The sequence below is a fragment of the Nerophis ophidion genome, linkage group LG03 (assembly GCF_033978795.1).
Source record: "Nerophis ophidion isolate RoL-2023_Sa linkage group LG03, RoL_Noph_v1.0, whole genome shotgun sequence".
In the NCBI taxonomy this organism is placed as follows: Eukaryota; Metazoa; Chordata; class Actinopteri; order Syngnathiformes; family Syngnathidae; genus Nerophis; species Nerophis ophidion.
In genome coordinates, this window is record NC_084613.1 from 4,473,365 (window position 1) to 4,498,810 (window position 25,446).

Here is a 25,446-nt window from a genome sequence, read left to right on the forward strand (position 1 = left end):
TACGTCCAAGGTGACTGAGGTGTCCGACACCTGCTCACCCAGCCAAGACACCGCGAAGCCTCTCCGTCCCAGTAGCTCAGTGCTAGCTCCACAGTCCTGTCCCCTCATCCGCACCTCCTCCAGTACATCCAAACAGACTCTGGTGTAGCAGAGACCCAGCAGCTGGTCTCCATGGCCAAAAGGCTCCCGGGAGGCAGATCCAGAAGTCCACAAAAAAAGCACCACAGAGGTCACGAAAGTGCCACCCCTTGTCACACAGTCCCAAAGGGTCCCGGACCAAAAGGCAAAAAAATATAACACATGAAAACAAGAGGGAAACACAAAAGGATGACACAAGAGCACAGAGCTCCTGCCTACAGCAGCCACTACAGCAGCGCCATCTTGGGAAAAAATGCGTCGAAATTGAACACAGCAAAGGTAAGATAAACAGATTTATTTCAATCAATCAATCAATGTTTACTTATACAGCCCTAAATCACTAGTGTCTCAAAGGGCTGCACAAACCACAACACGACATCCTCGGTAGGCCCACATAAGGGCAAGGAAAACTCACACCCAGTGGGACGTCGGTGACAATGATGACTATGAGAACCTTGGAGAGGAGGAAAGCAATGGATGTCGAGCGGGTCTAACATGATACTGTGAAAGTTCAATCCATAATGGATCCAACACAGTCGCGAGAGTCCAGTCCAAAGCGGATCCAACACAGCAGCGAGAGTCCCGTTCACAGCGGAGCCAGCAGGAAACCATCCCAAGCTAAGGCGGATCAGCAGCGCAGAGATGTCCCCAGCCGATACACAGGCGAGCAGTACATGGCCACCGGATCGGACCGGACCCCCTCCACAAAGGAGAGTGGGACATAGGAGAAAAAGAAAAGAAACGGCAGATCAACTGGTCTAAAACAGATTTATTTAAATAACAAAAAGAGCTATATAACAAAAATGCTAGAGCTAGTAGAATAAAACAAACAAAAGGACGCTAGCATAAAAGCCAGGAATAGTAATAGACAAACTAAATCTGTCTCGAAGGCACACAAAAAACAGAAAAACAAATCTTCAGCATGAGAGCTGGAATAAAACAAGGCAATAGCGTGACTAAACATAGGAATGATCAGAGGAAACTAGTGTGTAAGCAAACCAGAAATGCAGACGTACCGTTGTGAAAACAAACTAAGATCCGACAATCAGTGAACAGAAAACGCTGGCTTATAAACAGGTGGTGATTAGTAAGGACAGGTGTGCTGGAAAAGAGACTAGCAGCTGAAGCTAACGAGTGACCATGGAAACGAACAAAACAGGAACTAAGTATGTCAAACCGCAGAGTGATATAAAAATGGAACAAAAATAACATGGTGATGATCCGACCATTGGATCACATTGGGGTTGCTTTTTGATTGGCCAACGATTTACGTGGTGTTAGGCACCTGACGGCTAGTGTGTGTGTCTGTTCTGAAGCCGACAGTCAAGAGACGTAACTTCATCACCTCACCTGATTATTGACTCCAACCCAATATATTACACAGTCGACGAGCAAAATAAAAGAAATAAATGGCAGAACAAAGGTTACTCAAATAGTGAAAGTGTTTTTTGTTTTTTTTAGTAACCAGCAAGCACAGTACAGTTAGAACTGTGTTTTTATAGGTGCCATCTGAAATTCAACTATTTCATATGCATATATAGCTAGAATTCAAGTCAAGTCAGCTTTGTCAATTTCTTTACACGAAAGACATACAAAGGAATCGAAATTATGTTTCACACTCTCCCATGCGTAGACAAAAACAAAAAGAAAACTAATGTCCCGGCAAGAAATCTGCGTTCAAAAGACTCCGGCTTATTAGTGATTCCTAGAGCTCAAAAAAAGTCTGCGGGCTATAGAGCGTTTTCCGTTCGGGCTCCAGTACTCTGGAATGCCCTCCCGGTAACAGTTCGAGATGCTACCTCAGTAGAAGCATTTAAGTCTCATCTTAAAACTCATCTGTATACTCTAGCCTTTAAATAGACCTCCTTTTTAGACCAGTTGATCTGCCGCTTCTTTTCTTTCTCCTATGTCCCCCCCTCCCTTGTGGAGGGGGTCCGGTCCGATGACCATGGATGAAGTACTGGCTGTCCAGAGTCGAGACCCAGGATGGACCGCTCGTCGGGACCCAGGATGGACCGCTCGCCTGTATCGGTTGGGGACATCTCTACGCTGCTGATCCGCTTGAGATGGTTTCCTGTGGACGGGACTCACTGCTGTCTTGGAGCCACTATGGATTGAACTTTCACAGTATCATGTTAGACCCGCTCGACATCCATTGCTTTCGGTCCCCTAGAGGGGGGGGGTTGCCCACATCTGAGGTCCTCTCCAAGGTTTCTCATAGTCAGCATTGTCGCTGGCGTCCAACTGAATGTGAATTCTCCCTGCCCACTGGGTGTGAGTTTTCCTTGCCCTTTTGTGGGTTCTTCCGAGGATGTTGTAGTCGTAATGATTTGTGCAGTCCTTTGAGACATTTGTGATTTGGGGCTATATAAATAAACATTGATTGATTGATAAAGAGCAACGTGAATATGTCTACCTACTAAAGGTCCAATATATATAGTTCCTGTTGTTTTTAAATAGGATGTTGCTGTAAACAATGAGTGTTTCATCAGTAGTGCAAATACTTATGATGTACTTAGCAGATGTGTGCAATTTTGCATAGTCCTTTTTCTGTGGGTCATGGGGTTTAGAGGTCAGGTTATTCCTGGGAGGGGGATTTCAAAGTCCTGACAGCCTGTTGGATCGGGCTGACGATTGGGGGTTGGGGGGGGGGGGGGGGGGGGGGTTAAGCAGCCTAACAGCCTGGTGGTAAAAGCGAGGCTGAATTCACTGAAATTCAAGTATTTCATACATATGAAATATATATGAAATACTTGAGTTGTAGATGTAAATATATTCCTCCCCTCTTAACCACACCCCCCGCCCCAACCACACCTTCACCCCACCCCCGACCACCCCCTCCACCCTCCGAAATCGGAGGTCTCAAGTATGCAGACAGTGATCTCCATCGAGACAGAAAGACAAGGAAGACTTCTATAAAGAAGTTATGCTTTTGTTCAGAAGGAGCTTCATTTATAAGTAAAGGTAAGACCATAATTTTTATTTAAATGTGCTTTTGTGTGCTACAGTTTGTATGTGTAAAGAATGCTGGTATGAGCTTTTAAACAAAACGTTAACTGCTGCCAATCAAATGGTGAATAAGATACTCTTTAGGGTTCATGTTCGTAAATCTGACTGTGATGAAGTCAGTGCCTCACCAGCCATGAACCTCACACGTCTTGCGCACTAATTGACTTTAAGATGGCGGTTTAGCTCGGTTGGTAGAGTGGCCGTGCCAACAACTTGAGGGTTGCAGGTTCGATTCCCGCTTCTGCCAACCTAGTCACTGCCGTTGTGTCCTTGGGCAAGACACTTTACCCACCTGCTCCCAGTGCCACCCACACTGCTTTAAATGTAACTTAGATATTGGGTTTCACTATGTAAAGCGCTTTGAGTCACTAGAGAAAAAGCGCCATATAATTCACTTCACTTCCTGTGATGTCACATTATTCGATGGAAAAATGCATTTTTTAGACCATACGATTTTCCTGAGCGTCTAGGAGACCCCGAGTGTCTCGAGCGGTTGAGTTTCCATTAATTACTTTTTAGTATAAGTTTGATGGTTTTAAGAAATTTAACGCTGAGCACATTTGTCAAGATAATGGCAATAACATTTACTCAAGAATATTTTTCAGCATAGAGCAAAAAGTATTTTTTTTTCTACCACGAAAAGTACACTTGAGTGAGAATATACTTAAAAAAAAAAAAAAGGTATTTTGGGGTTTGAGGTTAGCTCTACTATGCAAAGCGAACGCCATTTATCAACAACATCCAGAAACGCTGATCTGTAATTTGACCCCCTTAACATGCTTCAAAACTCACCAAATTTTACACACACATCAGGACTGGTGAAAATTGCCATCAAATAAAAAAACAAACCCCAAAAGTCAAAATTGCGCTCCAGCGCCCCCTAGGAAAAAACCCAGACAAAACTGCTTGTAACTTCTGTTAGGAATGTCGTAGAAACATGAAACAAAGACCTCTATGTAGGTCTGACTTAGACTAGGGCTTGGCAGCGGCCAAAGGCGGACCCGACCAACGCTGCTTGCAGCTTTGATTTTACTTGTTTTGGAAAGTCTTGACAAGTCAAATGTTCGATTGGCAGATACATTTGCTTAGTTCATGTAAAACCTCATTTTTGTATTTTTTCTTGTTTTTGAACACCGACTTTGCAGTGTGTGGCTTGTGCAGCCCTTTGAGACACTTGTGATTTAGGGCTATATAAATAAACAGGAAAATGTTAAGCTATGTAGCTTAGCTACTGCACATCATAAATGTATTATATACACACAAGTATATAAAACCTCAGAAGTTTTTCTTAGAGCTTTTTAGGCAAAAGAGTGACTCCCATTGACAGTTAGCAGACTTAGTTAAAATCCATTAAAAATGTGTTCTATAACAGGGGTCACCAACCTTTTTGAAAGCAAGAGCTACTTCTTGGGTACTGATTAATGCAAAGGGCTACCAGTTTGATACACACTTAAATTGCCAGAAATAGCCAATTTGCTCAATTTACATTTAACTCTGTTAATAATATTGATCTTTGTGGAAACACTGATCTTAAGGATTTCTCACAATATATATTTTTGATGACATGTTTTAAATAGGTTAAAATCCAATCTGCACTTTGTTAGAATATATAACAAATTGGACCGAGCTACATTTCTAACAAAGACAAATAATTTCTTCTAGATATTCCAGAACAAAAATTTTAAAAGAAATTCAAAAGACTTTGAAATAAGATTTAATTTTGATTCTACAAATTTTCTAAATTTGCCAGAATATTTTTTTTTTTGCATTTTAATCATAAGTTCAAAGAAATATTTCACAAATCTTTGTCGAAAAAAGAAGCTAAAATGAAGACTTAAATTAAAATGTAATCTTTACAATACAAAAAATGTACTTAACATTGATTGAAATTGTCAGGAAAGAGGAAGGAATTTAAAAAAGGTATGTTTAAAAATCCTAAAATTAAGGTATTTTCTCAAAAATTGTCTCTAAAAGAAGCAAAGTAAAAAAAATTTAAACAAGTGAAGACCAAGTCTAAAATATTTTCAAATTCTATTTGAGTTTTTTGCTCAGAATTAAAAATGTCGAGCAAGGCAAGACCGGCTTGCTAGTAAATAAATACAATTTTAAGAAAATAGAGGCAGCTCACTGGTAAGTGCTGCTATTCGAGCTATTTTTAGAACAGGCCAGCGGGCGACTCATCTGGTCCTTACGGGCACCACGTCGGTGACCCCTGTTCTATAGGATTGTGAATGTTAGACAATTCCAAAAATAAAGTACCGTTCCCTTTTAATGGTATTCTCATTTGTATCTTAAGTCAATACACCCATCGACCTCCAGGTGGCCCCTTTTTCACCTGAAACTTGTAAATATTGTAAAGATCCAGTCAAATGGTTTATCATACTTTTATTGACCAATTCTGGTTTTGCTGACGTAATTTGTCTCAGCGCAGGGGCGCACTTTTAGTTACTAACACCATCCTTTCCTTGCCACCTTCACATGTGTCCCCTCCAGTCTGTGGGGGGAAAAAAATAAATCCATGAAATAGGAGTTTAGTATTTGTGTATCGTACAGACAATACTGCAACATTGGAAAATATGTGTACAGTAAATCAACAAAAGAATACTGCAGGGTGAGACATGCCTGTTGTGCTGGCAGAGGACACACAAATTGGGGTAGGTCTCTCCATCAGTGCCACACACTGGATCCAACTCTCTGGTGCAGAATCGTTCTTTGAACTGCTCACAGGCAGGCTGGACAAGAACAAAAAATTAGAGCTGTGAGCAGTGTTGAAAGGGCTCTCGCCCCGCTTACCCTTCTAATGGTGAGAAAAGTTTATGAGCATCTAAAAGCAGGCCTGGGCAATCATTTTGACTCTGTCTGGGGTCCGGTGTAGCCACACACGTTAGGCTATTTCATCCCTACAAGCCTGTATCCCTGCTTTTTAGGGGATTTTATACACGTTTTTACAAAATCCCTCGAAACACAGGGAAACAGGCTTGTAGGGATTGTTGCACTCTGACCAGATGTTCCTCCAAGGGAAATTTAAGTTACTGGTCAATCCCAAGTTCTTTTGATGACACATAAGCGGAGTTTAAATGATCACCCAGGACAGAATAGGTATTTTGCAATTTATTCCAAAGCTTTGGGAGACCAGCTTAACCAATACATTCATGTCGGCTGCTCTTGTTGATCCGACTCCCAAACGGAAGAAGCCAACTACTTGCACATGACGAAACCCCCCACCTGTCCGGAGAGGAACACGACCTCATTGTTCTACTACAGATAAGAAAAGGGAGTATTCCATCTCCAACAGTGCAAGCCTTCAATATAACAGTTTACTTGCGTACATAAGATAAAAAAAAAATCGAGTACAAATGGAAAAACACTAGCTGTTTTAAACATGACTATGGAGTACAGAAAGAACTGAAACATATGGATTCTTCACAGGAAAAAACGGAGGCCATTTCATCCCTACAAGCCTGTTTCCCTGCTTTTTAGGGGATTTTATACACGTTTTTATAAAATCCCTCGAAACACAGGGAAACAGGCTTGTAGGGATTGTTGTACTCCGACCAGATGTTCCTCCAAGGGAATTAAATTACTGGTCAATCCCAAGATATTTTGATGACACATAAGCAGAGTTTAAATGATCGCCCAGGACAGAATAGGTATTTTGCAATTTATTCCAAAGCTTTGGGAGACCAACTTAACCAATACATTCATATGAGCTGCTCTAGTTGATCTGACTCCCAAATGGAAGAAACCAACTTCTTGCACATGACGAAACCCCACCACCTGTCTGGAGAGGAACGCGGCCTCATTGTTCTACTACAGATAAGACAAAAGGGCGTATTCCTTCTCCAACAGTGCAAGCCTTCAATGTAACAGTTTACTTGCGTACATAAGATAAAAAAAGAGAGTACGAATGGAAAAACACTAGCTGTTTTAAACATGACTATGGAGTACAGAAAGAACTGAAACATATGGATTCTTCACAGGAAAAAACGGAGGCCATTTCATCCCTACAAGCCTGTTTACCTGCGCTTAGGGATTTTATAAAAACGTGTATAAAATCCCCTGGATAGCAGGAAAATCTGAACAGGCTTGTTGGGATGAAATAGCCTACGTTTTTCCCAAGACCTAACTGAATGCACTTTATAACGGATAAACCTTGACCATGTATACATGTACAGTATGCAAGTTGGGGAAAATCTGTACAGTATGTGTACCATGACTTAATGGTGTGTTACCATTTAGTGGTCAATTGTACGGAATATGTACTGTGCAATCTAAAAGCTTCAATGTGCTTGGGTCTTATTTTCAGGAACACTAATACAAGACCTCACAATGTCAATGCTAAAAACATGACAGAATGCTTGAAAAAAACAGATTTTAATTTTTACTGAAGGATGAATTCTAATATATTGTAATCAAGGCCTTCGGGCCAAAGAGTGACCTCAAACCCCTCCTTAATCAAATAGGGGAAACCATATGTTTGCCAACATTTAAATAGAGATTTCTTCTCACCTTTACGCCTTCATCTTGAACTTGTACATCTTTTGAAGCGCCAACTTGCTGAGTTGTGACTGAAACAAAATCATTCCAGACATTAGTAAGCAACCCATAAAAAAACTAGTACTTAAAGATACTGACATGACCATATTCAAGTAAATATTGACTTATATAAATCTGTTGACATTTTACATTTAAAATCATTCAAAAAATATGTTTATGACGCCTCTGGTTCCACATCTTAACGCTTGATTAAAAAAAACAAGATGGATGAAAAAGACAAAGGTGTACATAATGTAGGTAGTGATCATCAAGTCCGCTTCAGGGTTAAAGTCTGTTGAACCAGAACGTATCGAGAACACTGGCTCCAATAATCGATATATGGTAGCTATACATGAAAGAGCAAACTTAGGTTTATTATTCTTTGGTCAGTGGTCAACAAAATAAAACAGTTTTACATTGAAAATGTTGCAGACGGAAAAGGTTTAGGCCAGTGGTTCTTAACCTGGGTTCGATCGAACCCTACGGGTCTGGTGAGTAGGCCTCAGGCCAAGACAAACCCAATTCCTCGTGTAAATAAAACCTTATTAGCATATTGTGGATACCCCCAAACAATGTTCCCTCTAATTTGCAGGTGTGTAATTTGTTGTTGTGGCGACTTGTCCAGGGTGTACCCCGCCTTCCGCCCGATTGTAGCTGAGATAGGCACTAGCGCCCCCCGCTGGATGGATGGATAATTTGTTGTGAGTACATTCACTGTGTTTGTGTTCTTTGAACAAGGTTGCATGCTTCATTTTGTGAACTAGCATAAAAAAAAACATAACTTTGTCTTGAATTTGAAAAAAAAAAATAAGAAATTTAATTTTTCACTAAAGGGTTCGGCGAAGGCGCATATGAAATTTGTGGGGTTCGGTACCTCCAACAAGGTTAAGAACCACTGGTTGAGGCTGAAGTTGCGCCTAACTCTATAAACCAGGGGTCGGGAACCTTTTTGGCTGAGAGATCCATGAAAGCCAAATATCTTAAAATGTATTTCCATGACAGCCATATTTTTTAACACTGAATACAACTAAAAGTGTGCATTTTAAGTAAGACCAACATTTTTAGAGTATATTACATCTTATACTTTTGAATAACTGTTATTCTGAAGCTAACCAATAATTGTTTATACAATTAATGCGACCTGTTGAACAGGTGTGGTAGAAAATGGATGGACGGATTAAAATGCATGAGAATGTTTTATATTTGAATGTTATTTTTAACACTGATTACAAGCGGAATTATTTATTACTTTTCGTGTTAAGCCAGGGGTCAGCAACCTTTTTGAAAGCAAGAGCTACTTCTTGGGTAGTGATTAATGCCAAGGGCTACCAGTTTGATACACACTTAAATAAATTGCCAGGAATAGCCAATTTGCTCAATTTATCTTTAGTAAATACATCTATATGTATAAAAAACATTTCTGTCTATCATTCCGTCGTACATTTCCTTTAACGGAAGGTTTTTTTTGAAGAAAATTGATGGAAAAAACACTTAATTGAACGATTTAAAAGAGGAGAAAACATGAAAAAAATTAAAATTACATTTTGAAACACACTTCCTTCATTTTCGACTCTTTAAAATTCAACCGAAAAAAAGGGAGAAAAGCTAGCCAATTAGAAATTTTTTTTTATGGATACTCAGTAATTTTTCCGGATTAAGATTTTAGAATATTGATGACATGTTTTAAATAGTTTAAAATCCAATCTGCACTTTGTTAGAATATATAACAAATTGGACAAAGCTATATTTCTAACAAAGACAAATCATTATTTCTAGATTTTCCAGAACAAAAATTTAAAAAGAAATTCAAAAAGACTTTGAAATAAGATTTAAAATCGGATTCTACAGATTTTGTAGTTTTGCCAGAATAATTTATTTGTATTAATTTTGATAAGTTTGAAGAAATATTTCCCAAATATTCTTCGTCAAAAAAAAAACAGAAGCTAAAATGAAGAATTAAAATAAAATGTATTTATTATTCTTTACAATATATAAACAAAAAAATACTTTAACATTGATTTAAATTGTCAGGAAAGAAGGAGGAATTTAAAAAGTTAAAAGGTATGTGTTTAAAAATCCTAAAATAATTTTTAAGGTTGTATTTTCCTCTAAAATTGTCTTTCTGAAAGTTATAAGAAGCAAAGTAAAAAAATAAATGAATTTATTTAAAAAAGTGAAGACCAAGTCTTTAAAATATTTTCTTGGATTTTCAAATTCTATTTGAGTTTTGTCTCTCTTAGAATTAAAAATGTCCAGCAAAGCGAGACCAGCTTGCTAGTAAATAAATACAATTTAAAAAATAGAGGCAGCTCACTGGTAAGTGCTGCTATTTGAGCTATTTTTAGAACAGGCCAGCGGGCGACTCATCTGGTCCTTACGGGCGACCTGGTGCCCGCGTTGGTGACCCCTGTGTTAAGCAATGCCAGCTAAAATGTATCAAAGAGCCAAAAGCAGGCATCAAAAGAGCCGCAGGTTCCCAACCCCTAACTAGCAAACAGTCAAATACAAGATGAACTTCCAAAAAATATAAAACTTCCTTTGCACAACATATTCTAAATGCACAACATAAAGACTGTTCAATTATATACACAGTTAAGCCATGTTAGTTCAACCTTTGTACCAATTATATGTACACAATTCTACCTCCATTATCATTTGTATCCCACATTTAGTTTGTACTTAAAGGGGAACATTATCAGCAGACCTATGTAAGCGTCAATATATACCTTGATGGTGCAGAAAAAAAGACCATATATTTTTTTAACCGATTTCCAAACTCTAAATGGGTGAATTTTGGCGAATTAAACGCCTTTCTGTTTATCGCTCTGGAGGCAATGATGTCAGAATGTGACGTCGTCGAGGTAACACACCCACCATTTTCATTTTCAACACATTACAAACACCGGGTCTCAGCTCTGTTATTTTCCGTTTTTTTGACTATTTTTTGGAACCTTGAGACATCATGCCTCGTCGGTGTGTTGTCGGAGGGTGTAACAACACTAACAGGGAGGGATTCAAGTTGCACCACTGGCCCCAAGATGCCAAAGTGTCTGCCGCCAGACCCCCATTGAATGTGCCAGAGTGTCTCCACATTTGACCGGCGATGCTAAGGCAGACATGGCACAGAGATGTATGGATAACCTGCAGATGCATTTGCAACTATATTACGTTTCCTCCCACCCACATTTAATGCGAAACAAACACTTACCAATCGACGGATTTAAGTTGCTCCAGTGTCAAAAGATGCGAAAGTCCTGATCGTTTGGTCCGCACATTTTACCGGCGATGCTAACGCAGCTATCCGGCCATGCTATGGCTATGAATAGCGTCAATAGCTATTAGCTTCAGTTTCTTCTTCAATACTTTCATACTCCAACCATCTGTTTCAATACATGCGTAATCTGTTGAATCGCTTAAGTGGCTGAAATCCGAGTTTGAATCCGAGCTAATGTCGCTATATCTTGCTGTGGTATTCCCATTGTTTGTTTACATTGGCAGCACTGTGTGACGTCACAGGGAAATGGATAGTGGTTTTGAAGATAGCGGAAATAAGGCACTTTAAAGCTTTATTTAGGGATATTCCGAGACCGGTAAAATTTTGAAAAAAAATTCAAAAAAATACAAGCCACTGGGAACTGATTTTTATGGTTTTTAACCCTTTTGAAATTGTGATAATGTTCCCCTTTAATCATACTGTGTGGATTCAAGAGTGATATATTTTTCCAAGACATTAGTCTTAGTGGTTATTTTTTTAAGTGTGAATGGAACATTTTAAGGAATCATCCAAGCTGTTCCACAGATTAACACCCCCCCCCCCCCCTGACAGAAAAAGTGTTTACTTTTTAAGCTCCTTATGTTTGTTTTCTGAACGACAACTTCATTACATAATCTAGATATATCCTGAAATGAAAATGGTCAAAAAGATAAAGTAAGGCATTTATTTGCCATGTGGGCTGGATACAGAACGTGGACTTTCTGCATTAGTTTGTAGATAAGAGCAACACTACTTTGTTATCTAACCACTGGATGGAAAGTGCAGGGAAGAAGTAGGACATTTGTTGAATTAAAGAAAGAAACATGTGTAACTGACTTGGCCAGGCATACTGAAGAAGAATGAGTCGATAACGCCAACCAGGGACATTTTTTAAATGGTGGACATTTATACACGAAAGTATGGAGAAGCCGTAGAATTCCGCTCTAATGCTTCACATTACTACAGAAAAACTACTGTACGTGCTTGTACTACATTCTCTTGCTTTTATACTAATATATGCTTTCTAAAACATGCTCACACACACACACACACACACACACACACACACACACATATATAGAAAGCATGTTACATGTTTGAATTTTGACGTTGTGGGGCACCAAGCCCCTATTAACCCTTGTGTAATGTTCATATAGTTACTCAGTCAGCGTTTGTGGGTCTGATGGACCCCTTGCATTTTGTGGCTTTTAATGCCTCAAACACTTATGTTAAAATACTGAATAGACGTTAATTGGGATAAGGTTAACATCTGTTCAGTGCCTGCGGTTCCCACACAAGGTTGCAACATTGTCTGCTCTCATTTTCTTGCACATTTGACCCTTCTGTGTTCCTACACTCTGTCCTCCTGTCTAGGCCTGGTGTGTGTATGTTCTTATTGGTATGAGATAAAAAAACTGTTCAGTATTTTAAGTGTCTGTGAGGCATTAAAAGCTACCAAATGCAGGGGGTCCATCAGACCCACAAATGCTGGCTTTTATCACATTGCCAATTTTTTTGTTCTTGTAAAATAGTGACATTTATGGAGTAAAATGATTTGTCATTTTTTTGCTAAGTAAAATTCTGATTTATTATGATCATTTTTTATTATTTTGTATTACTATTATGAATTGTGTACTACTATTTTGTATTTATTATTATATTGGCAAAATTGTAAAGCTTTGCTAAAAAAATGGTGACTTGTCGAGCAAAATTAGGACACTTCATAAAATTGACAACATTTTAAGCTTTTCTTAAAAATCGCAACTGAGTAAAATTCCAACTTTTGTCAAATATCACACATTTTAAAAAACTTTTCAATACTGAACAGATGTTTACCTTATCCCAATAAATATATGATCAGTATTAACACAAGTGTGTGATTGTGAGGCATTAAAAGCCACAAAATGCAAGGGGTCCATCAGACCCACAAACGCTGGCTTTTATCCCAACATTGCCAATTTTTTTGTTCTTGTAAAATAGTGAAATTTTTGGAGTAAAACGACTTATTTTGCCAAGTAAAATTCAGATTTATTATTATATTGCCAACATTTAAAGCTTTGCTATAAAATTGTGACTTTTGTCGAGTAAAATTAGGACTCTTTTCATTAAATTGCCAACATTTTAAGCTTTTCTGGTAAAAAATTGCGACTGTTAAAAATTCCAACTTGTGTCAGAATATCACAAATTTTAAAATACTTTTATGTCAAAATACTGAACAGAGGTTTACCTTATCCCAATAAATATATGATCAGTATTAACACAAGTGTGCGATTGTAAGGCATTAAAAGCCACAAAATGCAAGGGGTCCATCAGACCCACAAACACTGGCTTTTATCACAACATTGCCAATTTTTTTCGTTCTTTTAAAAATAGTGACATTTTTGAGTAAAATGACTTATTTTGCCAAGTAATATTCTGATGATTATTATGATTTATTATTATGTATTATATTGCCAACATTTTAAAGCTTTGCTATAAAATTGTGACTTTTGTCGAGTAAAATTAGGACTCTTCATTAAATTGCCAACGTTTTAAGATTTTCTTGTAAAAATTGCGACTGTTAAAAGTAAAATTCCAACTTGTGTCAGAATATCAAATTTTAAAGTACTTTTATGTCAAAATACTGAACAGAGGTTTACCTTATCCCAATAAACATCCATCCATTTTCTACCGCTTATTCACTTTTGGGGTCGCTGGTGCCTATCTCAGCTGCAATCGGGCGGAAAGCGGGGTACACCCTGGACAAGTCGCCACCTCATCGCAGCCTAATAAACATATCAGTATTAACACAAGTGTGCGATTGTCAGGCATTAAAAGCCACAAAATGCAAGGGGTCCATCAGACCCACAAACGCTGGCTTTTATCACAACACTGCCAATTTTTTCGTTCCTTTAAAAATAGTGACATTTTTGGAGTAAAATGACTTATTTTAGCAAGTAAAATTCTGATTTATTGTTACATTGCCAACATTTTAAAGCTTTGCTATAAAATTGTGACTTTTGTCAAGTAAAATTAGGACTTCATTAAATTGCCAACATTTTAAGCTTTTCTGGTAAAAAATTGCGACTGTTAAAAATTCCAACTTGTGTCAAAATATCAAATTTTAAAATACTTTTATGTCAAAATACTGAGCAGAGGTTTACCTTATCCCAATAAATATATGATCAGTATTAACACAAGTGTGCGATTGTCAGGCATTAAAAGCCACAAAATGCAAGGGGTCCATCAGACCCACAAACGCTGGCTTTTATCACAACATTGCCAATTTTTTTGTTCTTGTACAATAGTGAAATTTTTGGAGTAAAATGACTTATTTTGCCAAGTAAAATTCTGATTTATTATTATTTTGCCAACATTTTAAAGCTTTGCTGTAAAATTGTGACTTTTGTCGAGTAAAATTAGGACTCTTCATTAAATTGCCAACATTTTAAGCTTTTCTGGTAAAAAATTGCGACTGTTAAAAATTCCAACTTGTGTCAGAATATCACAAATTTTAAAATACTTTTATGTTAAAATACTGAACAGAGGTTTACCTTATCCCAATAAATATATGATCAGTATTAACACAAGTGTGCGATTGTCAGGCATTAAAAGCCACAAAATGCAAGGGGTCCATCAGACCCACAAACGCTGGCTTTTATCACAACATTGCCAATTTTTTTCGTTTTTTTAAAAATAGTGACATTTTTAAGTAAAATGACTTACTTTGCCAAGTAATATTCTGATTGTTATTTTTTTATTATTATTATTTTGTATTAATATTTTGTATTATTTTATTGCCAACATTTTAAAGTTTTGCTATAAAATTGTGACTTGTCGAGTAAAATTAGGACTTCATTAAATTGCCAACATTTTAAGCTTTTCTTGTAAAAAATTGCGACTGTTAAAAATTCCAACGTGTCAGAATATCACAAATTTTAAAATACTTTTCAAATACTGAACAGATGTTTACCTTATCCTAATAAACATGATCAGTATTAACACAAGTGTGTGATTGTGAGGCATTAAGAGACACAAAATGCAAGGGGTCCATCAGACCCACAAACGCTGGCTTTTATCACATTGCCAATTTTTTTGTTCTTGTAAAATAGTGAAATTTTTGGAGTGAATCGACTTTTCATTATTTTGCCAAGTAAATGTTTGACTTTTTATTTTGTATTATTTTGATTTTGTATTAGTATTTTGACTTTGTATTATTATGATTTTGTTGCAGCATTGTAAACACTGTCTGCTCTCATTTTCTCGCACATTTGACCCTCTGATGTTCTGTATACCTACACTCTGTCCTCCTGTGTGTTACACAGAACATTAATTTCCACACTTCTACAACTCCCGGGTCCATTGGACCCAGACATCTTATAAGAAATTTAAATTTGTAGGGAGGTTGTATGGTCATTAAAATATGTATTCTGATATATGTTCTTCACAGAAAATGAGCCAAAGTCAGTGAGTCTAAGTTTGAAAAAAAAAAGGTATCATTTTTCTTTTAATCCATTTGCTACCGCTTACAGGTCCCACAGACCCGAACACCACACAATTGATTTTGATTCATTTCAAAGAGCATAGTTGATTTGATATATAAGTGTTTGAGTTGCAGGCTTGATTAACTGAAGTACGACTGTAGTTTGAAAACAAAATGTATACAATTATGTTCAAGTTGCCCAAGTGGCTACATTTCAGAAGTTCAATTCCCAGCATGTTTTGTGCATGAGGTAACAGATTGCCCACAAAGATTCCCCAATCCACATTCAGGAATCTTCACGGTAGACCGATACTAAACTGAAACTCGGAGCCCCCAAACAGTAGCATCTGGTAAATTCCCACGTTCATAAAACACAAACACATCACAGATGACATCATCAAACAACTCCTGAAGGAACTCACCAGAAAGCAGCAGCACGAACACGATCACCATCAACAACTTCATGATTTCTCTGACGTGTGGGACTTGCTGGACTTTTTTCTGCCTTTATGTGCTCCACAACAGGCGGCTGTTTTCTCGTTAATCAAGTGTGAACAGGTGTCAGGTATTGAGGCCAAGTGGGCGGGGCTTCTGAAAAAAGAACCAAATATCTAACTTAATACAAGGAGACCTTTTGCAGGTTTTTTACATACAGTACAGTCACTAGACTTTTGGGAATAACAAAACACACAAAAAACACTTTCATTCAATGTCTGATAAAAAAAAAATCCAAAAAAAATCACCAAGCAGCTGTCAATCTTAGATTTATTTTAGTGTGGTTGTTTGAAGCAACTGGATGCAATTATTACTAATATTCAATTCTGGGGCTTATTCAGTACATTTGGTACTTGAACTTCACTTCATTTATGTGTTTGGTGTGCAGGCACCTGTGCCAACTTTGAGTGGCAGATGCCCATGCCAGAAAGAATAGCAGCTGTCATGTAAATGATTAGTTGAGACTTTATTTGAAGCTCCAATGCACAGAATCATTAAGCTGAAAGACAGATATGTTCTGCACCAGTGTTTTGTCCTGAAGTCAATTCTTGATATTATTTACATCATTACTTGATAATATTTTTGTATTAGTGACTGCAGTGCTTTAATTTGGAGCTAAAGTTGTACACTATAATCCAGGGGTGTCCAAACTTTTTCCACAGAGAGCCACACACGGAAAAATGTAAACATGCGGGGGCCATTTTGATATTTTTCATTTTCAAACCATAACAAAAATATATGGATTTTTTTTTTTATCCTTAGGGCTCCTGGGGAGCATAGAGGGTCTCAGTCACTAAAATGTTAAAAACAAGTCACATTTTTATTATTGTTTTTTATTTAATCCTTACAGTAAATCTCTATATCACCGAGGTGTTTTTATGGCGCGTTCAAAGGCCGTTGAACAGAATACAGCGGCCTTTTCAACACCTTAATTAAAATAGATGGCTTTCCAACAGTGGGCCTCTTTATTTTATCATTATTATTATTTTTTTTAATCCAAAGATATCACCGGGTGTATAAGTACTTTGAACAAATTTAAGAGTACTGCAATAATAACTGATCATTTTCGTCAAAATAACACATATGCGGTCCTCTCCAAGGTTTCTCATAGTCATCATTGTCACCGACGTCCCACTGGGTGTGAGTTTTTCCTTGCCCTTATGTGGGCTCTACAGATGATGTCGTTGTGGTTTGTGCAGCCCTTTGAGACACTAGTGATTTAGGGCTATATAAATAATCATTGATTGATTGATTGATTGATATCAACTTGAGGTTGATATAAAGTAAAACAAATAAGGTTTTATGCCTTTTCTGTCAAAGATAACTTTGTTTTTTATAGTAAAACTGAAATATGCAGTATTTAGATAGATAGATAGATAGATAGATGGATAGATAGATAGATAGATAGATAGATAGTACTTTATTGATTCCTTCAGGAGAGTTCCTTTATTTAGCAATTAAAGTCCTCAAAGATCAATAATGCAGGACACCATTGATTTTAATTATTTAATATTTTTGAGTAATCACAGTGAAAAGTTCAATAAAATCCCACTAAATATATTTGAGATCTGAAAGGTTCCCGACTAATAAAGTGATGCATTTTTAGTAGTTTTTTCACTTTTAACACTTAAATTTCAAAATCAACTTCCGATATATCTGTCGATTTTATGTCTGAATTATTATTTTGTTTGTTTTATGCTCTTTTGTCCAAACTTTGATGTTTTTATATGGCAACCACACAACATATGCAATATTTTTTCCACATACATTTTTTTTTAAGCGATAATGTTTAAGTAATAATTCTTTATAACATTGAATTTTTTGTCCTTTTTTTTTTTTTGAGCAATGGAAAAAAACAACAACTAAAGACGGGGAAAAAAAACTGCCTGCATGGCAGCTTTGTGTCAATATTGCCACTTTTTCTCATTTGATTTCACCTCATTCCACTTTTATTAAAATGTTTTTATTTTTATTTTTGCAATACTATCAATTTTGCAATTTTTGCAGAATGTGTGGCGGGCCGGTTAAGGATTAGTTGCGGGCTTAAAATGGCCCCCGGGCCGCACTTTGGACACCCCTGCTATAATCGGTAAACAGCAGTTAGATGATGTCACTTCCTGTTGGTTGACTTCCGGTATTCGTTCGAAAGCAAGTCATACATGTTGCGGTCTTCTGTAGTAATTTATGTTGCCATCCCACACAAAGCGGCGAAGAAGCATTGCCGTAAGTCAGGGGTCAACAACCTTTTTGAAAGCAAGAGCTACTTCTTGGGTACTGATTAATGCCAAGGGCTACCAGTTTGATACACACTTAAATGAATGGCCAGAAATAGCCAATTTGCTCAATTTACCTTTAATAAATCAATCTATATATATAAAAAAATGGGTATTTTTGGCTGTCATTAGGTTGATTGGCAACACTAAATGGTCCCTAGTGTGTGAATGTGAGTGTGAATGTTGTCTGTCTATCTGTGTTGGCTCTGTGATGAGGTGGCGACTTGTCCAGGGTGTACCCCGCCTTCCGCCCGATTGTAGCTGAGATAGGCGCCAGCGCCCCCCGCGACCCCAAAAGGGAATAAACGGTAGAAAATGGATGGATGGATGTCTGTCATTCCGTCGTACATTTTTTTTTCCTTTTACGGAAGGTTTTTTGAAGGGAATAAATGGTGAAAAAAACACTTAATTGAACGGTTTAAAAGAGGGGAAAACACGAAAAAAATGAAAATTACATTTTGAAACATAGTTTATCTTCAATTTCGACTCTTTAAAATTCAAAATTCTACCGAAAAAAATTAAGAGAAAAACTAGCTAATTCGAATCTTTTTGAAAATTTTTTAAAATGAATTTATGGAACATCATTAGTCATTTTTCCTGATTAAGATTCATTTTAGAATGTTGATGACATGTTTTAAATAGGTTAAAATCCAATCTGCACTTTGTTAGAATATATAACAAATTGGATCAAGCTATATTTCTAACAAAGACAAATCATTATTTCTTCTAGATTCTCCAGAACAAAAAAATTAAATGAAACTCAAAAGACTTTGAAATAAGATTTAAATTTGATTCTACAGACTTTCTAGATTTACCAGAATATTTTTTAAGAATTTTAATCATAATACATTTTAAGAAATATTTCACAAATATTCTTCGTCGAAAAAACAGAAGCTAAAATGAAGAATTAAATCAAAATGTATTTATTATTATTTACAATAAAAAAAAACTACTTGAACATTGATTTAAATTGTCAGGAAGGAAGAGGAAGGAATTTAAAAGGTAAAAAGGTATATGTGTTTAAAAATCCTAAAATCATTTTTAAGGTTGTATTTTTTCTCTAAAATTGTCTTTCTGAAAGTTATAAGAAGCAAAGTAAAACAATTAATTAATTTATTTAAACAAGTGAAGACCGAATCTTTAAAATATTTTCTTGGATTTTCAAATTCTATTTGAGTTTTGTCTCTCTTAGAATTAAAAATGTCCAGCAAAGCGAGACCAGCTTGCTAGTAAATAAATACAATTTAAAAAATAGAGGCAGCTCACTGGTAAGTGCTGCTATTTGAGCTATTTTTAGAACAGGCCAGCGGGCGACTCATCTGGTCCTTACGGGCGACCTGGTGTTGGTGACCCCTGGCGTAAGTTGTCTTTAATAAGTTAACAACATGTGAGACATGTTAAAAAAGTGTAATAGTGCCGATAATCCATCCCATCCATTCTCTACCGCTTATTCCCTTTTGGGGTCGCGGGGGGCGCTGGCGCCTATCTCAGCTACAATCGGGCGGAAGGCGGGGTACAGCCTGGACAAGTCGCCACCTCATCACAGGGCCAACACAGATAGACAGACAACATTCACACACTAGGGACCATTTAGTGTTGCCAATCAACCTATCCCCAGGTGCATGTCTTTGGAGGTGGGAGGAAGCCGGAGTAAACCCACGCATTCACGGGGAGAACATGCAAACTCCACACAGAAAGATCCCGAGCCTGGATTTGAACCCAGGACTGCAGGACCTTCGTATTGTGAGGCAGACGCACTAACCCCTCTGCCACCGTGAGTGCCGATAAGTTGAATATAATTGTCGAATTGGATACAATGTCTTCAAGTCATTCAGGCAGACGGGAGTCTCCCTCTGCTGGACATTTTGGGACATTACCGTTACATTTTATATGTCATTGTAGACAAATATGTACAGAGGCAGTAAGTGTGTTTGTGTCTCTTTGTTCTTTTCAGTTTTTCACCAAAAGTCAAAAGTAAATAGTCAAGCTTACAACGACGTTCTCTTCATTGACTCCAGTTTGGCTTGGTGTTGAGATTATAGCTAAATAGCTCATTTCCATCTGCAGTCCCTGGCTACCTAAATTAAAGGGATACAAAAATCAAGCCGTAAAATGATGACAATAAAATCACACCATAGCACGTAATCGAATTAAGAAAAGTCATAAAATTCCCTTTCATGTACACATACTTTATATACAATACAAACACATCAAGGTTTTACTACTTAGGTATAAAATACTACACGGTCTAGCTCCATCCTATCTTGCCGATTGTATTGTACCATATGTCCCGGCAAGAAATCTGCCTTCAAAAGACTCCGGCTTATTAGTGATTCCCAAAGCCCAAAAAAAGTCTGCGGGCTATAGAGCGTTTTCCGTTCGGGCTCCAGTACTCTGGAATGCTCTCCCGGTAACAGTTCGAGATGCCACCTCAGTAGAAGCATTTAAGTCTCATCTTAAAACTCATTTGTATACTCTAGCCTTTAAATAGACCTCCTTTTTAGACCAGTTGATCTGCTGCTTCTTTTCTTTCTCCTATGTCCCCAATCCAATCCAATCCACTTTATTTATATAGCACATTTAAACAACAATAACGTTTCCAAAGTGCTGCACAGCCATGTTAAAAACAATATTATGCTCCACCAATGACTGAACAAAACAAAACATGAATAAAAATAAAACCAATAAAAACAATATAAAAACAAATATGATTAAAAACTATTTTAAAGGGTAAAATCAATTAAAACATCCATCCATCCATCCATTTTCTACCGCTTATTCCCTTTCGGGGTCGCGGGGGGGCGCTGGCGCCTATCTCAGCTACAATCGGGCGGAAGGCGGGGTACACCCTGGACAAGTCGCCACCTCAATTAAAACAGTAAAATAAAAATAAAAGCGTATAAAAAACACAGAGGACAACAGAGGACAGAGGACCACACAACTTGTGGAGGGGGTCCGGTCCGATGACCATGGATGAAGTACTGGCTGTCCAGAGTCGAGACCCAGGATGGACCGCTCGCCTGTGTATCGGTTGGGGACATCTCTACGCTGCTGATCCGACTCCGCTTGAGATGGTTTCCTGTGGACGGGACTCTCGCTGCTGTCTTGGATCCGCTTTGAACTGAACTCTCGCGGCTGTGTTGGAGCCACTATGGATTGAACTTTCACAGTATCATGTTAGACCCGCTCCACATCCATTGCTTTCGGTCCCCTAGAGTGGGGGGTTGCCCACATCTGAGGTCCTCTCCAAGGTTTCTCATAGTCAGCATTGTCACTGGCGTCCCACTGGATGTGAATTCTCCCTGCCCACTGGGTGTGAGTTTTCCTTGCCCTTTTGTGGGTTCTTCCGAGGATGTCGTAGTCGTAATGATTTGTGCAGTCCTTTGAGACATTTGTGATTTGGGGCTATATAAATAAACATTGATTGATTGATTGATTGATTGATCTCATTTACATCGTCACACAAAAACAATACATGCTCTTGTTCACATCTGTCATCATTTGTAAAAAAACAACAACATGATTTTAACACACACACCTCACAATTTACAACAAAAATGCTGTCATGGATAAATATACTACACATTAAGTTGATGTGTCCAACATGGTGGCCACCTTATTGACCGTGTGAGCAGCTCTGATTGGTCCAAGGCCACTTTTTATAGTAGGCATAGCTCAGTTGGTAGAGCGGCCGTGCCAGCAACTTGAGGGTTGCAGGTTCGATCCCCGCTTCCGCCATCCTAGTCACTGCCGTTGTGTCCTTGGGCAAGACACTTTACCCACCTGCTCCCAGTGCCACCCACACTGCTTTAAATGTAACTTAGATATTGGGTTTCACTATGTAAAGCGCTTTGAGTCACTAGAGAAAAAGCGCTATATAAATATAATTCACTTCACTTTTTAACTTCAATTGCAAATGAAGAGTTATCTGTTAAGCTTTTTCAAGTTTGTTGTGCGGTGGTTCCATTCCTTTATGGCTTTATATGAAAAGGCTGCAAAAGATGTTTTACATCTGGGTACGCTACACTGCCCCCTGGTGGAGGTTTGAGTGTTTCTAGTTGTCACGGCAGATGTAAACTGGACAAAGTGCTTAAGTGGTGCCGGTGCATTGTTATTTAGGATTCGATGGGCCATTCGTATTGATGCTAATCTTTAAATGTCAGCTAAGTTTAACAATCAATATTTTTGGAGAACTAAACAGTGATGGTGGTGTTGTGGTTTTCGGTCAAGGATTTTGAGCGATTGTTTGTGCAAAGTTTCCAATGGTCTCAGTGATTGATTAAACCAGATGAGGCAATTCCTGGAGGAATTGGGTGTGAACGCTCCAATGCTGAAGTTGAACTGAAATGCTGACAGGATGTAGAATGAATGTAGGAATAGTTTGAACGTTGGATTGGTTTAAATGTTGGGGCGGTTTAGCTCGGTTGGTAGAGTGGCCGTGCCAGCAACTTGAGGGTTGCAGGTTCGATTCCCGCTTCCGCCATCCTAGTCACTGCCGTTGTGTCCTTGGGCAAGACACTTTACCCACCTGCTCCCAGTGCCACCCACACTGGTTTGAATGTAACTTAGATATTGGGTTTCACTATGTAAAGCGCTTTGAGTCACTAGAGAAAAAGCGCTATATAAATATAATTCACTTCACTTCACTTCAAAAGGTTCAGAGAATCTGGAGAAATCACTCCAGGTAAGCGGCATGGCCGGAAACCAACATTGAATGACCGTGACCTTCCATCCCTCAGACGGCACTGTATCAAAAACCGACATCAATCCCTAAAGGATATCACCACATGGGCTCAGGAACACTTCAGGGAACCACTGTCACGAAATACAGTTGGTCGCTACATCTGTAAGTGCAAGTTAAAGGCCTACTGAAAGCCACTACTACCGACCACGTAGTTTATATATCAATGATGAAATATTAACATTGCAAAACATGCCAATACGGCCTTTTTAATTTACTAAATTGCAATTTTAAATTTCCCGCGAAGTGTCGCGTTGAAAACGTTGCGGAATGATGACTCGTATGATGACGCGTGCGTTTGACGTCTCGGGTTGTAGCGGACATTATTTTCCAGCTCGATCCAAGCTATAAGTAGTCTGCTTTAATCGAATAATTACACAGTATTCTGGACATCTGTGTTGCTGAATCTTTTGCAATTTGTTCAATTAATATTGGAGACGTCAAAGAAGAAATACGTAGGTGGGAAGCTTTTAGCCACACAAACACACGGTGTTTCCTTGTTTAAAATTCCAGGCACAGGTCCGGTGGCCATGGATGAAGTCCACCCCGGGTCCAGTCGGGACCCGGGGTGGACTGCTCGCCTCGGCATCGGTTTGGGACATCTCTGCGCTGCGAATCCGTCTCCGATCCGGATGGTCTCCTGCTGGCCCCACTATGGACTGGACTCTCACTATTATGTTAGATCCACTATGGACTGGACTCTCACACGATTATGTTAGATCCACTATGGACTGGACTCTCACACTATTATGTTAAATCCACTATGGAATGGACTCTCATTATTATGTTAAATCCACTATGGACTGGACTCTCACTATTAAGCTAGATCCACTATGGACTGGACTCTCATTATCATGTTAGATTCACTATGGACTGGACTCTCACACTATTATGTTAAATCCACTATGGAATGGACTCTCATTATTATATTAGATCCACTATGGACTGGACTCTCACTATTATGTTAGATCCACTATGGACTAGACTCTCACATTATCATGTTAGATCCACTATGGACTGGACTCTCACACTATTATGTTGAATCCACTATGGACTGGACTCTCACTATTATGTTAGATCCACTATGGACTGGACTCTCACTATTATGTTAGATCCACTAAGGACTGGACTCTCATTATTATGTTAGATCCACTATGGACTGAACTCTCATTATTATGCTAGATCCACTATGGACTGGACTCTCATTATTATGTTAGATCCACTATGGACTGGACTCTCACACTATTATGTTAAATCCACTATGGACTGGACTCTCATTATTATATTAGATCCACTATGGACTGGACTCTCACTATTATGTTAGATCCACTATGGACTAGACTCTCACACTATCATGTTAGATCCACTATGGACTGGACTCTCACTATTATGTTAGATCCACTATGGACTGGACTCTCACTATTATGTTAGATCCACTAAGGACTGGACTCTCATTATTATGTTAGATCCACTATGGACTGAACTCTCATTATTATGCTAGATCCACTATGGACTGGACTCTCATTATTATGTTAGATCCACTATGGACTGGACTCTCACACTATTATGTTAAATCCACTATGGACTGGACTCTCATTATTATATTAGATCCACTATGGACTGGACTCTCACTATTATGTTAGATCCACTATGGAATGGACTCTCATTATTATGCTAGATCCACTATGGACTGGACTCTCATTATTATGTTAGATCCACTATGGACTGGACTCTCCCTATTATGTTAGATCCACTAAGGACTGGACTCTCATTATTATGTTAGATCCACTATGGACTGGACTCTCATTATTATGTTAGATCCACTATGGACTGGACTCTCACACTATTATGTTAAATCCACTATGGACTGGACTCTCATTATTATATTAGATCCACTATGGACTGGACTCTCACTATTATGTTAGATCCACTATGGACTAGACTCTCACACTATCATGTTAGATCCACTATGGACTGGACTCTCCCTATTATGTTAGATCCACTATGGACTAGACTCTCACACTATCATGTTAGATCCACTATGGACTGGACTCTCACTATTATGTTAGATCCACTATGGACTGGACTTCCACTATATTATGTTAGACCCACTCGACGTCCATTGCTTTCGGTCTCCCCTGGAAGGGCGTGCAGGGGGGGGGGGGGTCACCCACATTTGCGGTCCTCTCCAAGGGTTTTCTTAGTCATTCACATCGACGTCCCACTGGGTTGTGAGTTTTTCCTTGCCCTTATGTGGGTTCTGTACCGCAGATGTCGTTGTGGCTTGTGCAGCCCTTTGAGACACTTGTGATTGAGGGCTATACAAACAAACATTGATTTAATGATAAATTGGGGTTCCACTGTAGTAAAATGTATTATTTCATGGACACTGTGGTTTTAGTGAAATATTAAGATTACTTGGGAATTTTTGGCGACACTCGTGCTATAAAGCAGGGGTGTCAAACTCAAATACAGAGTGGGACAAAATGTAAAACTGGACAAAGCCGCCAAGGTTGAACAAATTCACCTTTTAATAAGG

At 38.3% G+C, this 25,446-nt stretch overlaps 1 protein-coding gene across 1 annotated transcript; it reads right to left on the minus strand.

Annotated features, from left to right (window-relative positions):
• Positions 1 to 5,517: 5,517 nt before the first annotated feature.
• LOC133548700 (trypsin inhibitor ClTI-1-like) lies at positions 5,518 to 15,963 on the minus strand. The gene is made up of 4 exons (XM_061893670.1): positions 15,821 to 15,963; positions 7,657 to 7,715; positions 5,770 to 5,879; positions 5,518 to 5,641 (listed from the first exon to the last, which is right to left on the minus strand). The coding sequence occupies exons 1-4, from the start codon at positions 15,861 to 15,863 to the stop codon at positions 5,596 to 5,598; spliced, it is 258 nt and encodes an 85-aa protein (XP_061749654.1). The 5' UTR covers positions 15,864 to 15,963; the 3' UTR covers positions 5,518 to 5,595.
• Positions 15,964 to 25,446: the final 9,483 nt, after the last annotated feature.

What these genes read in the sequence shown, in the direction of transcription:
- LOC133548700 (XM_061893670.1), bottom strand. Translation starts at nt 15,863, where the DNA reads ATGAAGTTGTTGATGGTGATCGTGTTCGTGCTGCTGCTTTCTG. An exon ending in GTTCGTGCTGCTGCTTTCTG is followed by an intron (nt 7,716 to 15,820) that starts GTGAGTTCCTTC and finishes ATTTTGTTTCAG; the next exon opens with TCACAACTCAGCAAGTTGGC. An exon ending in GTCCTCTGCCAGCACAACAG is followed by an intron (nt 5,642 to 5,769) that starts GCATGTCTCACC and finishes TTCCCCCCACAG; the next exon opens with ACTGGAGGGGACACATGTGA.